This window comes from Cryptomeria japonica, chromosome 1 (assembly GCF_030272615.1).
Source record: "Cryptomeria japonica chromosome 1, Sugi_1.0, whole genome shotgun sequence".
NCBI classification, from domain to species: domain Eukaryota; kingdom Viridiplantae; phylum Streptophyta; class Pinopsida; order Cupressales; family Cupressaceae; genus Cryptomeria; species Cryptomeria japonica.
In genome coordinates, this window is record NC_081405.1 from 659,882,024 (window position 1) to 659,897,281 (window position 15,258).

General features: G+C 36.7%; 1 protein-coding gene across 2 annotated transcripts in view; it reads left to right on the top strand.

The window, feature by feature from the left end:
• Positions 1–3,455: 3,455 nt before the first annotated feature.
• The window catches only part of LOC131050419 (uncharacterized), a 30,757-nt gene continuing 18,954 nt past the window's right edge, over positions 3,456–15,258 (top strand). The window contains exon 1 of one of the 2 annotated variants that reach the window (XM_057984590.2): positions 3,456–5,147. In XM_057984590.2, coding sequence (XP_057840573.2) covers positions 3,476–5,147 — 1,672 coding nt within the window. In that variant the 5' untranslated portion in view covers positions 3,456–3,475. The remainder of the gene's footprint in view (positions 5,148–15,258) is intronic. The other variant, XM_057984591.2, reaches the window with a different exon arrangement.

A 15,258-nucleotide genomic window follows, 5' to 3' on the forward strand; every position in this document is an offset into this window, starting at 1 on the left:
TTGTATCACTATCATTTGTTCCACTACAACCACACTTCAAAGTGTTGTACAAACCTCTACTATCACATATGGACCTCCAGCCTGTGAATGCCTTTTCATAAGGAAGACTTCAAATATCATAACTATTTGTATACATCCTCGAGCAATTTTCTAAATTCTTGTCTAGTTCATTTATTATCTTTGATTTCAACAGCCCCAATGCATTGAAAACTATCTCATCCTCCACATATCATAATATCATGGTTTGACATAACTTGACAAGTTTGAAGTATTCTTATATTCAATCATGCAATATTTCACTCTAACTCAAGGCTGCCCAAAACCTTGTTATTAATCTCAGTTTGAAGGGTCTCTTTGAGAGATTAAACTATTCCCTAATCATTAATGCAAAATGGGATGATTACTTTGTAAGCTTAACTTTATTTAACATTCCTTCTATTTTCTTTTCACACTCTGGTAGAGCACCTAATAGCGGCTATGATATCTCAAATTCACATACAAAGACACATAACTCCTCACTTACATTAATTTTTTAATAAATAAGAAGATTGTCTACATATGACATCAATAGCCAACTACTAAATTTTGGACTTATAAATGCCCACTCTAATAGACATAGATTGTTGAGGGTTATGCATGTCATTTTATAGTCTAGTATATTTTGAAATGCATATAGTTCTTTCTTGGGATTTTTTCACTGGCATGTTTATTTTATTTGGCATGGGGATAATATGAAATAAAGTTAGGAGTGTATATACATCACTTAACCTATATAAACAGTCAAAAAAAAATTCTACTGAGCTGCAATGTTCATTAGTCAAATCAAGGATTGATATTCTGAAAGAACTCATTGCATCGGTTCATGCAAGGAGATTCATTTAGTATCAACATCTTTAAGAAGCTTGTTTCATTTATCCCCTCACCAAAATGTTGAAATTCCACAAACTATTTGGGACTTTGGTAGAAGTATGAGTAGTTCTTTTATAATAGTTCAACTAATTTGTTTTGACCTTATTTGTTTCTATCATGATATTTTCAAATTGAGCTTCAATTGAATCTCCACATTTACCAAGCTTCACCTTTCTTTGCATATGCTCATCATGTCTGATGATATACTTGACATGAGTACATTCTTCCTTTGTTTTCCATCTTATCACTAATTGTTCCTTTCCATCTATGTTTTTTTCCCATAAACTTTACCTATATTCTTTTTTATAGTGTCTAGTTTTAGCTACAAATTCTTGTCTCTATTATATTTCTAACTACAAGTATTAGTCTTGCACTCTTGGAGGTTCATCTTTGTTTGCATTATCTACTAGTTCAATGAATGGGTAGTTTAACACCCAATCAATATGAAAATTCCTTGTCATATCCCACTTGTGCTTCATTTTTTATTTGGCTTTTATTTTCCCCTTTTGTGTACTTGTAACAACACCATCTATAACATTGTTTTCCAAGTCAATTAACTCATTTTGGCTACTTTGAGTATCTCTTGGAACATAATTTGTGGGATTGGCATTTGATTCAATTAACTCATTTCCCTCCTCCTTTGAGGTATATCCTTCTTCATTGATATTTGGTGCAATTGTTGATATTGTAGCTCTACTTAATGAACTATCAACATTGCCAAAGTATGAGATTATGATTCTACATTTTGATGCCCACCTCACAAATTTAAGGAGTCTTGTTCCTGCTTCACATCTCTCACAAAACAAAAAGCAATAAAAATATCACTTTGTTTAAGAAGGAATCATAGAATATAGATCCTTGATTCCTTGGGCTTTGGATGTCCTCCTACTAAATAATATATAAGAATGAACTAAAAATGAAAAAAGAGCAAAATCTTAAACACTATAAAAGAAATGCTCACTTACCTTTAGTTTCTCACTCACTTCCCTAATATGACAATGTCATAGTTGTAACTTGCCTATGATATGAATTGAGAGCTCAAAACTGAGCAAAACATGGAAAATAGTCTAGAGACATTCATGGCACCATGTATTTATTTGGTAACATTCTTATTGCAATGCAAGTCCTTTATTTGCACATGTTTAGATATTTTAAGGGATTTTTGGGCAAAGTGGAAGGAGGAGGAAAATGAAGAGTGAATAGTGTGAGTGGAAGCATAGTAATTAGAGGTCAACATTCTCAAGTATAAGTTCAAATGAGTTGAATGGCAATTGTTATTGGTTATCATCAAAATGAAATATGTAAAATCATTATATAGTGCATTTCAATGGTTTAAATAATATAATTTTATTTTGGCATTGCTTTGCTTAAGCTCTACATATTTGATGAAACATAGGTTTCATGTCATTTTGTTGTTACTTGTAGCATTCTTAGTAGGACACAAAGGTTGTGCACATTAATTGCTATATATTTTTAACAACTTATTCGAAATAGTGCATATAGAAAAGCCACCATTGGCATGTCATGCAAACTTTAGGGCTTGATTATTTCTTATTTAAAAGTGTTGGTAGATTATATATAAAAATGGAGATATTAACTAAAGGGTTAAATGGGAGATTTTTTAAATTCTAAAGGGTCATATGGCTTATTATAATTGAAATTATTATTTTGAAAGCTACTTGATGTTAGTGTTGAATGTGAATAATAGTCAAAACCAATAATGTTTACATATAATTGAAGCCCAATTGAACCCAATTGAACTCAATTTGCAAAATAGTAGGATCTTCTTAGAACTAAATCAAGACCACCATGCATTGAAGAGTTATATATATGAAAAGTTATGATAATGAAGGTAGTTGAGAAGCTAGGGTATCTTTATAAAAAAAATTTTTTCTACAATATTAGATTTAACTTATGTTGTGACATACACATACACATACACACGTGCATATGTATATGTATACATACACATGCATATGATATACTCTATCACATTATGTAATCAAATACATTAGGTAGGTATAGTTCAATATTTATTCCTCGTTGCTACATATTCTATTTGATGAGTAAACATGTACATGTGTACCAGTTTAAATTTATTAAATGTTATGGATCACATTATTTTATAAAAGATTGTTAGTGGTTTATGAAATTGATTGTTCAAAGTGATTATTTCATTATTATATGATTTTTATATTACGAATTGTGAAGATTATAATTTAAATATTTGATGATTTATTGTTTAAATAAACAAATTGTCCACCTTGAATATGGCACTGATGCATAAATGTAATATTGATTTTTTGTATCCTAATATGATCAGTATAAGACATGATCATAATATATTTCGAATATCTTGATATTTGCAATACAAATAGAAAATACATCATGAATTATTTAAAAATACACTAAATAATAAACAAATTTTAAACATTTGAATACATTCCATAAAAATTCTAAAAATAATATGAATAAAATACTAAATATATACTATCAGAAATGTATATTAAACCCCTAAACAAATTGTTGTTTCAATTTGTATACTGTGATTCCCTGGACTGGAGCAATGGAAGATGCACTTTTGGAGGAATGGTTGGAGAAGCGGGCAGGGGCACGGGCAGGGGCAGGGGAAGCAATAACAGCAAGGGAGATTGCAGAGTCATGGAGCATTCTCAGAAACTGCCTAGAGAAACAGAAAGGTGGAGTTTTACAAGATGGCGATTGCAATTTAATGCTAATTGCTCTCAACAAGCTGAGCGCCTGCAGACGCACCCTTCGTGTGGCCCTCCCGCAAGCCAAGCTACTTCTTTCACTTTTGTCCTCCTCTTCTATTCCAAGGGAAGCTCGCTCTGTGGCGGCGGTCGTATTCACTCTCTGGCTTCGAAAATCCCCCGCCACTCTCAAACCGCAATCCCTATCCATTGAAGCGGCCATTGAAGCTGCGCGTAAGAAATCAACAAAAGAAGACGAATTATTGCCCTGTGAACGAATGTTGCTGCTGGGTTGTCTTTCTGCTGCTCAAAATGTAAATTTGTCCCTACAGAGCAGAGAAATTTGTTTGGAGGAGGTGGCGGAGATACTCTCTGGCCACAAACAGGAGGAGGGTATTGTGTTGTCAAACTCACAGAGGACAGCTGAAGCGCTTTCAGGCGCTGGATATGCTTTGCTTTCCTCTGCTCATTCTTCTCGTCTTTTCCCATCCATTTTACACTCTCTGCTCTCTCTCTGGAATCTCCACCATGGATTTTATGCGTCTATACAGCAGGGCCTTATGCTGTTGCATCTTATGGAATGGTTGGGTTTGAATCTCATCAGAGCACAAGACAAGAAGAGTGGTATAAATGCGGGCGCTGTTGAATTTAGGAGGATTGCTGGGTTAGGGCATCCGGCTTTGGATTTTGCGGCTGTCATGGCAGCTGGAGGGTTCCTTAGGGCTTTACGGACCAGTAGGGATAGTGAATTCACCAAGGATAGTGTCGTTGTGCACCAGTTGGAGGAAACTGTTATTGCTGTAGCAGGAACTGTTGCCTCTAATTTTGATGCAGTATTCGAACCTTTGTCTGCACAATTTCCTAAATGGGTGGATGGTCATATCCATAGAGACAAAGAAGCTTTGAAAAGAAGACTTGTTCTGCAATGCACAGCTGTGGCAATATCTCATTGTGGAGGAGTTTCTTCCCATGCCAATGTGCTGAAATGCTTAGTAGCTACTCTTCTTTCAGAGACTTTTCCTTTGGGTGTTATTTATTCCCCCAAAATGACGGATGTAGATGAACATCTTGGAAGTGTTTTTTTCAAGGAAGGTGGAGCCATGACTAGGGCGATGTGTGATCAATACCTTTGGGCATCCAGGGATTTGAAGAAGGTAGTTGAACATCTTATGTGGGAATTCTCTTACACACTACATCAAAATCATCGGCTTTTCATAGGTATGCATCAATTAAATCATAAACATATGGTGAAGGCTCTTGAGAAGATAACAGAAGCTGCTTTTTTCATGATTGTATTGTTTTTCTCCACTGCAACAAAAGAGGAAACACTTGAGGAGCTGCTCTCTGTCACTGCACTAGATGCCCTTTCATATGTGGAATATTTTCGTGTGCAGCACATGCAAATGCAGCTTCCAGAATATCGTGACATGATTAAATGCACCGTTTCGTTTGTGTCCAAGAGTGCTTCAGCCACCGCTGCACTCGTTCATCGGTTGCCACCTTATGACAAATTAACACAATTTCCAGGTACGAAGGCGAAGCTTTATGACAACTCTCATGGCTTACTTCGTACCCTAGCTTGTATGGTATTCAGTATGATTTTGATCACTGACTGTTAGGGAAAAGCTAAAAGTAAAAAGTAAACCAATAAATGTTTACAATAAAATTTGAAGTATCATGTGAAACTGGTCCTCGACATCATCTCTCAGCTGCGGCTGGTAAAAGATGCCGTTAGATGCTAAGGTTATTGTGTATGCTGTCACTGCTTATACATATATCTGCAGCCTGCAGTTAATAAACATGTTTTTTCAGGAGTTAGAGCTTACTTTTGTAGCATGGGTATCTTACACAAGGGTACAAAAATAGCAGGATGGGCACTAGCTACTACTTAATGTTGCTATCCATGGCTGAGATTCTCTAGGAAAATCATTCAAATTCTAGAATCTTATTCGGAACTTTTTCAATTGGATCAATCCACCAACAAATCTACCCAAACAAGCTTAGAAAGCTTCTATAATTAATGGGGTCAGCCTCTCCCGGATCTTATTCGGAACTTTTTCAATTGGATCAATCCACCAACAAATCTACCCAAACAAGCTGAGAAAGCTTCTATAATTAATGGGGTTAGTCTCTCTAGGATCTTATTCGGAACTTTTTCAAATGGATCAATCCAGCAACAAATCTACCCAAACAAGTCTAAACATGATTCTGGTATCTGTTTGGATGCATATTAAACTTATGTGACTATAAAATCTATCATTTTTACCTCTACGTGGTTGTCATCAGCTGCTATATGCCAAACATTTAGTGATTAATTTCTGCAATACACATATTCTAAAATTTGAATTTGTAAATCAAATTCAATGTCCATGGTCCCTATGACGGTTAATAAGGTGTCAAATACAATAGAAGGCCATTTTTTATGTTTGCTTGCTTTAAGTTCTTTTCAGGAAACTCTGGAGAGATCTGGAGAGATCTGGGGACTCTTGACAGGTGACAGCATGAGCTTCTATATATGTAGTTTTGAACTTTTGGGAACTCAAACATACACAGTTCAGTTGCAATTAATATTCTGTGACCATTGGACACACAAATGGAAAGGGTTGTATCAACTATTAAGTATCAACACATTGAAATGATTTTATATATACAAAGTTTTAGACATGGTTCCTACATGATTTCAATCTTAAAGAATGAATTCAATGGCTTTGGATTTGATGCAGATTAGACCTCTGTTCTCTGCACGCAAATCTCTAAAAGTAACACTGCTCAGCTCTTGAATAAAATCCGCATAGCACACCTGCTGCTGAAGTGAGAGAACAAACAGCCAAACCGACTGATCAAACAAAAAATTATAAAATAGATCCCATAATCATTATCATCTAAACACATAAGAGAAAATCATGAAAGAACACAGATAACAAAACTTGAGAAATCTTTTAAGTTTCAAAATCCAAAAATTCTGTAACTTCCAAAGTCTGCAGTTTAAACACATTCCCCAAAAAAAAAAAAACACTTTAGTCCTGACACCCTCTGTATCTGTTAAACCAAAAAGACCAAAAACTAACCTCAAGAAGGAGAAAGAAAACCAAAATTAGCAACTGTCCAAACTGACAGCTGCCATCCCAAAAAGGAGCACACGAACAGCTCAAAAAAGCAAGTGACCGATGGATAGTGGGAGCCCATCAATTACTAAACCGTTATGTCTTCTCTGCCTTGAAAAGATTTGGCAGTTACATTTTCTTCCCCATCTTTTGAAAATTTCTGAACCTCCTGGTTCAGAAGAAATGAACTATGTTGCCATCCATATGAGAGTGCAAACCTTTCAGTAGGCCTGTCATCAAGGGTTTCTCTTGGGATTCTTTGATCCAAATTTGGATCATTACCAAAATTTCCAATCTAGTCTTCTTGTGGAGAGGAATCCAATGTTGATTCCACCATCTAGTCGGACCAATAAAACTATACAAAGTCCCTAAAGTAGAATGCATAGAAGAATCACTAATAGACTTGAAATCTTTTCCTTCATTCCAATCACACTTCCCATCACTGCTGTCTACTGAGTTAAATAGTCACTTTTTTCCAAATTTCTGATCACATTCACGGAATATTTTTTATTATCATGCTCGTATCCCCACAACTCACTATTCCCTTCTACCATAATACAATCAACTAAAATTTCAGTACCTACCTGTTGATGTGTTTTTTATGCACATGCGAACATAGAATAAAATACCTAAAGGTACCTTATCCTCTCTTGAGCAAAGTTTCCCAACTGCTGAAGATCTCGCCGAAGGATTAGTCAGAGTAACTCCAAGGTTCTGTTATGTAGGATCTCTACGTGTGGATAAGCTTTATGTGGTATGATGTGATTTTGCTGGAATCACAAGGGCACTTACAATTGATGACTAAACGTTTGATTTGCTTTGAATATTGCTGGAACACAGGATTTCACTAGCCTAGATTTTTTGAAAAAAAGGAAAAAAGGATGAGGGCGAGGGAAGGATCTAATTCTGACACTAAGAATGTAGGAGCAATGATTGATCTTTGATGAAATTCTAACTAAGTCTTGTTTTGACATCCCACGACCATCTCCACAAGATTAGTGCGATCTTCGGAGGAAAGATTTATGATGTTCAGATCATCGCTACAGGCATGGACACCATCAGGCTGATGCATATCAGTAAAGAAGCGACAATTGAAGTTAAGCTTAAGCTGAATGATTCCAGTTGACTACACAAGGCAAGTCTGGAATCAACAAACTGCTAGTAGTATGGATATACAAATTTCACCATCAATCAAACACATTTTTTTCACTCATCTAATAACATGAAATTAAATTTGAGAAGTATAGAGACCATGCAAATTGTTGAATCGACCCATAGATTTCACCATTTCTTCAATGAAGTTTTACAAGCCTTTTACAACAACATCTTGGCAACAATCTTTGCCTTCTCTTTCTATTCTACTCTAATTGCTATACTATTAACTGACTTATTCACTATTTCTAACTATTCACCTTCTAACTCCTGACTAACTAACTCCTGACTAACTATTCGCTATTACAAATGAGGAGCCAGGGCTTATATAGCCCTCAATACAAATCGATGGCTCAAATCAACTTGAAATCAATGGCCGAGATCTTACAATGAAAACCCTAATTAGGGTTTGTTACAACAAACTCAATTCTGGCCAATGAAATAATTGCATTATTTGGACACATGTCTTCTCTGGAATATTCGACCAATGGATAACCGGGGTAGGTACATCGAAGTTTGTGTCATCTCCCATGAGTTAGGTACATTGAATCTGGACACGCTGAGGTGGACCAATCCGACTGGAGGAGTGATGACTGGGATGCCACCTTGTCTGACACTTGTAACTTGGTAGATGCTCAATTTGATGATGTTGAGAAGCTAACTTTAATTAACTCTTCTGGAACTGTCTGCTTCTTCAACGAACCCTTGCTTTAACCTCCTTTGTCTTTGATGTGCAGGATGGATGGTGTACCTTTCCTTGAAATGCTGGACTAGAAGAGGTCGTCCCTGATGATGCTGGACCGGAGAAGGCTGTCCTTGATGATGCTAGATTGGGGAAGGTCGTCCCTATTGATGCTGGACTGGAGAAGGTCGTCCTTTTCTTGGCTTGGTCTTCTTTTAACTGCAAGACAAACCAAAAGATGATTAAGGACACATAATAAATTCATTTCAACATAGTATTTCACACCTTAAATCATCATCAAAAGATATTAAAATGAAGTTAGTTCAAGACTCTTTCTAGGGACAAGCCCTATCTAGAATTTCGCTTTGGATCCTCTGGAAGGGTCAGGAGCGAATTTTGCATTCTTGGCTCATTTAGACCACCTTTCAACATTACCTCACAATTAGCTCCTCTCCCGGCCCCAACAAGGTGAAAAATAGCAGTTTCAAAGGATTTCGCCCTGGACCCTCTGGCAGGGTCAGGAGCGAATTTTGCATTTTTGGACAAATTCCACCATGTCTCTACTCCAAAATGCCTTCCAAGGCAAGCATACGCTATCCTTCTCCTCACCAAAGGCTAGGAATCTACAACTTGACCTTCCTCATGGGCAAACTAAGTGATTTTGGGAATTTCGCTCTGGACCCTCTGGAAGGGTTAGGAGCAAAATTCCTTCTTTAGGCTTCATTTTACACTTCCTTCACTTCAATTCATCTGGACTCCCCCACATTGAATCCACTTCCCAACTTGGCAACATTGGTTTGATCTTCACAAGGCCAAAAGGTCAAATTTGCTCAAAACCTAGCCAGGGACAGGACCCATCCAGAATTTCGCTCTGGACCCTTTGGAAGGGTCAGGAGCGAAATTCCAATTTTAGCTCAAAATATGCATCTTTGATGGTCAAGAGTCTATCCAAGGCAATCCAAATGGTATCTCTCACCCTTGTTTAGGCTTGACTTCACTCAAATCTTTGAGGAAAAAGGTGGTTTTAGGGTTTTTTGCTTTGGACCCTTTAGAAGGGTCAGGAGCGAAAATCACTTTTTGGCTCAATTCCTTCAAGTTTGATAATCATTGCTAAGTCAAAGTCATTCCTGAGGACCTCTCCCATCAAAACTCGCCCTAGTCAGCACTTGGCTTGGCACAAAATTGGGAAAAAAGGTGATTTAGAGAAAATTCGCTCTGGACCCTTTGGAAGGGTCAGGAGCGAATTTCTTAATTTAGGCTTATTCCTCCATCATTTCAAGTTGCATTCACCTCAAAAGGCTAGAAAACACTTCTCTCACGTCCAACTCAAGTTTGACTTGATTTTGCAAGGGAAAATAGGTGTTTGAAGAATTTTCGCCCTGGACCCTTTGGAAGGGTCGAGAGCGATTTTCATCATTTGGCTCAATTTCTTCAAACTTGATGATTATTGACCATTCAAGGACATGCCTAAAGTTACCTATAATCTTGACCCACACTAGACTTGGCATAAATTTGAGGGAAAAGATAGGTTTTGAGAAAATTCGCTCTGGACCCTTTGGAAGGGTCAGGAGCAAAAATCTCATCTTTGACCAAAAATCATCATTCTCTCAACTTGAAACTTCATTGCAAGGTAGAATCTCATCTTTCTTCGCACTAGGAACAAGGTTTTAAGCCTAAGAAAGGTCAAAAAGTAGGCTTGTAAGGAATTTCGCTCTAGACCCTTTGGAAGGGTCAGGAGTGAAATTTCCTTTCTTGGCTAAAATCCTTCATTTTCATAGCTACCAAACACTCTCAAAGGCAAGGTCATGTTCATTCTCCTTCTCATCATGCCTTGGACATCAAATTTTCGCCAAATAAAGGAGGAAATGCATCCTAGGGAGATTTTCGCTCTGGACCCTTTGGAAGGGTCAGGAGCGAAAATCAAGATTTGGGCTAAATTCTTCATTTCTCCAATTCAAAACAACCTCAAGAGGCAAAGGCATGCTATCTCGCTTCCATCCACACCATAAGAAACCAAGGATTTGACCTCCTCCAATGAAAAATAAGTGTTTTTAGGAATTTCGCTCCGGACCCTTTGGTAGGGTCAGGAGTGAAATTCATCTTTTGGTCCAAAATCCTTCACATTTCAATCTTCCAAACATTTCCAAAGGCTACAAGATGTCCATCCTTCCTTTCAAGATACCCTGCAAATCAAAACTTAGTCAAACTAGGGAGGAAATGAGCTTTAAGAGGATTTTCACTCTGGACCCTTTGGAAGGGTCAGGAGCGAAAATCTCATTCTCCAATCTTCTTTGGAAGGTAACAAAACATCATTCTTCACCCAAGAAACAAGGTTTGTGGTCTAAGCAAGGTCAAAAAATAGGCTTGCAAGGAATTTCGCTCTGGACCCTTTGGAAGGGTCAGGAGCGAAATTCACCTTCTTGGCTAGAATCCTTCATTTTTTTAAAGCTTTCAAACATTTCCAACGTCCAAACATGTCCACTCTTCCCTTCAAGATGCCTTACAAATCAAAGTTTGGTCAAATAAGGCAAGAAATGAGTCTTAGGTTGATTTTCACTCTGGACCCTTTGGAAGGGTTAGGAGCGAAAATCACCATTTGGGCTTGATTGTTCATTTTTCAAACTTCAATTTTCTCCTGGAGGTAAATATAGATCATTTTCCTTCTAAGGAGCAAGGTTTCAAGCTAAAACAAGGGAGCAAATGAAGTTTATAGGGAATTTCGCTCTGGACCCTTTGGAAGGGTCAGGAGTGAGATTCTCCTTTTGAGCTAAAATCTTGATTCTTCAAAGCTTCTAACTTCCTCTCAAGGCAAAAACATACCCATTCATCCTCCATCAAGCCAACGCCTAGCCAAAATAAGGAAGAAAACAAGAGTTATAAGGATTTTCGCTCTGGACCCTTTGGAAGGGTCAAGAGCGAAAATCATGTTTTGACCTTGATTCTTGATTTTTCAAACTCTAATCTTCCTTGGGAGGCAAACATAGATCTTTCCTCATGCATCTCCACCAAGATCCTGACTTTGGCTAAGGGAGAAATGAGTGCTTTCAAGGATTTCGCTTTGGACCCTTTGGAAGGGTCAGGAGCGAAATTCATGTTCTTGGCTAAAATCTTCACCTCATCCACCTTTACTCACCTCCTAAGGTTAGAACATGTCAAGACACCCCCAAACATGCCTAAGGAACTATGAAATTGGTCTTGACAAGTGATGAATTGAGGTGTACAAGGATTTTCGCTCTAGACCCTTTGGAAGGGTCAGGAGCGAAATTCCTAATCTTGGCCAAGATCCTGACTTCATTTTCACATTTCTTCATTCAAACAAGTGTTTTTACCTTCATTCAAGCTTGGGAATGCGTTAGTTCTAGGTTTTGGTCAAAGTAGAATGTCTTATGGAGAATTTCGCTCTGGACCCTTTGGAAGGGTCAGGAGCGAAATTTGACATTTTGGACTCTTCGTCAGGATCATTTTATGGAATATAACATTTAAGTATAAGTGATATATTCCATATATACTTCCAGGATGTTTGAGAGTGGTTTCGGACCTCCAGGAGTTATATTGCAAAATCTAGTTTTTGGAGGATTCTTTAGTTTTCCAGACTTAGTCAAATTTCAGGATCAGGACATTCCAGACTTAGCCAAATTTTAGGGCATTTGAAGATCAGGATGACATTCTAGACTTCATCACTCACCAACTTGACCTAGCTCGGACCTTCAAGAATGATACCCACTGACAAAGCAAGACACAATTAGCAACAAGAGCAAAACCAGGCCCTAAGGAAGACTCTCAAAGAAACCCTAACCTGGAGCACCTGCTGACTCCCCTGGCTCAAGCAAAGCCTACCATCCTATTGATCCCCTGGTGACACTCAAAATGCAAAGGCTAACAGACAAACCCTAAACACCTAGAAAGCAAACCCCAGAAAGCAAAAAAGCAAGGGTCACCATTTGCAATGGGGCAATGTGTCAATACGTCACAACACTACCTTATGAGGTTTGCCAATTAATGTGGTGCTTGAATTTTGTTGCAGCTCTACCTCAAATTTTGGTTGAACTTCACTCTTCAAATAACCAACTTACATCACAGGGTACTTCATCCTCATATGGACCAATTTTGAAAGCAACAAGACAAGACTTACCCACAAGCACATTAGAATTCTTTTTAAACCAAGAAATCTTGTAGGGGTTAGCTTTTGGAACACAAACAAGTTGTAATTTGTCAACAATTTGTATATTGTAATGTTAATGTCCCCTTTTTGAGATATTCCTAAATTTTGCCCTAAAACCACAATTCCAATTAAAATAAGAAATGTAATACATTTAAGAGTATAAATTTACCAATTGAAATGACCTTCATAAGAGAATTCCTGGTCTGGGTCCGGCACACAATATTAGTCACTGGAAATTGACATAAATCATAAGCCAAGAAAACATCTATTTTGACTAAGCATTACTATGAATAATGATTATTATAATCATTATTCATAGTAAAGTCTAATTAAGGCAATAGCCATTCCAATGTGGATTCCTATAATAATCTCATTAGGAATTCGTTGAAACGTTTGCAAACCACAATCTCAAGCTTGATCGCCCTTGTATTGTAAGAGCATAGATGATGGGCTGCCTTTCCATCCCTCAGTTCACCTTGGAGGCTGGACATCCTCCTTGATCAAGCCCAAGAGCATGGAAGGCCGGTCTTCTGTTCCACCTCTTGGACCACGAGCATGGAAGGCTGGTCATCCATTCCATCTCTTGGTGGCGTACTTGATAAGACGATGAAGGCCAGTCTTCCTTCACCTCTCGAGAACTTGGAAGACTGACCGTTTTTCCTATTTGCAATCCGTTTCTCTAAATTCAAAATGGATTATTTTGAAGCTACTATTACATTTTTATAACAAACATAAGCATTTAGATTACTCACAAAGTTCAATCATTTCTGCAAGTATCACTATGGTATGAACACCTATATATATGCCTAAAATTCACTTTATTCATAGATTTATCTTTTAATCTAGTTGCTGCTGTGATAAATAATTATTTCTGCTCTTAATTCGTTTCTGAATCCTCAATTCCTTTTCTATTTTCTGTTTTTTTCCAGTTCTCCCTTCATGCCCCCTTCCCATAAAATGTCTTTCCTTTTATACCTCTATATCCAAGTGAAGAGATGCACCCCTTTGAACGGAGATCTCTTGTCTAAGAGACATGGCTTTCTATCAAACTTCAAGCGCTGCTTAATACTGTTTATTACTAAAGGTAATGTTTATTAATTATGTTGTTATGGCTACCCTTACTAATTGTGTCATTCCAAGGGTCACCACCCATAACTTGGTTAAGATTATTAATGCTGTTGCTGCCTCTATTATCCAAGGAATTGCCTCCCAGCATTAGTGACTAGCACTTGCACTGAAAAGAGGTGCAGGAGTTATGCCGATAGTAAATAGAAGTGAAGGAGGGAGGATCCTAGAAAAAAAAATTATTTCTACAATTTTATTTATTGATAGATATGAAGTGTTGCAACAGTTACATCCCTTTTTCTGTGCATATGGATGATATTCAGTGGTATCTAATGATGAAAGCAAGTGCATATGATTGTCATTAAATACAAGTACATAGCAATAAATTACCAAAATGTGTGGTTAGTTGGCTTAAGTAGGAAACCACTAGACAACAATGCAAATTTTTGAATTTGAATTTTAAAATGTAAGGGGTCAAATCTACAATTGTAGGGTCATTCACATACTTGTAGAAATGACTTATGATATTAAAAATTTAAACCAATCAAATAAAGTGGATAATAGAATGTATAGAAATTGTTACATACACAGCACCAGCACTCAATGCAACAACTAAATCATAAATAATTATAACTATTAAAAAAATTATTCATTCATTCTTTGCTTTTGTCATTATTAAAAGCATCAAAATTTAGCAATAAAATCATTTTGAGTTTTATATCCTCAAATATAATTGGCATTTGGACTATATGATGATTAGATCTGGCATAAAAAACTATCAATTATCAACAATATCTGGGATAAATGCATTGCCAAAAATAGCTATCATAATAAATATTTCAAACAATTGACATGACCAGAAAGATATTCCGGTAAAATATCCATCAATTATATCTAACTACCAAATGTAAGCAATTGCATTTTCCATGACAAGTAAAAAATCCATAGAAGTGAGGAGAAAAAAGCACTCGAGATTATTAATAATTTGCAAAAAATAACAAAACGAACCCTTCAATTAAAATTCTAAAATACATGAAACAACAGGTAATCTCCATTTGTAACACTGTTTACATATATGTAGTTCTAGATTAGAATGATCCAAGAGGCTTTTACTAAATTTCTTCCTTACTAATTAGTAATCTCTCACCTACTGGATAAATGACACTCAATAAATAATTCTGCTCCTACTATAGAAAATCATAATAATAATTCTCCAAGGGTCAACTCCAGTGATTAGATCTTGGCAAGTTAGTGAAGAAATGAAATAAAAGGTGTAAGAATACGAATAGAATATCTAATTCAAAAAGATAAAAATTATTCAAAGGTGAATGAAGTCCTCCACAAGATGACAAGTGCAGTTTACCAGTTGAAAAATCAGAAGTGGTTCACGAAAGTTCTTCATCTACAGTATTCAAATAAACTTGCAATTTCTTCTAAAAAAGGCATTTACATTGAAGTTAAGTTTAAGTCTGA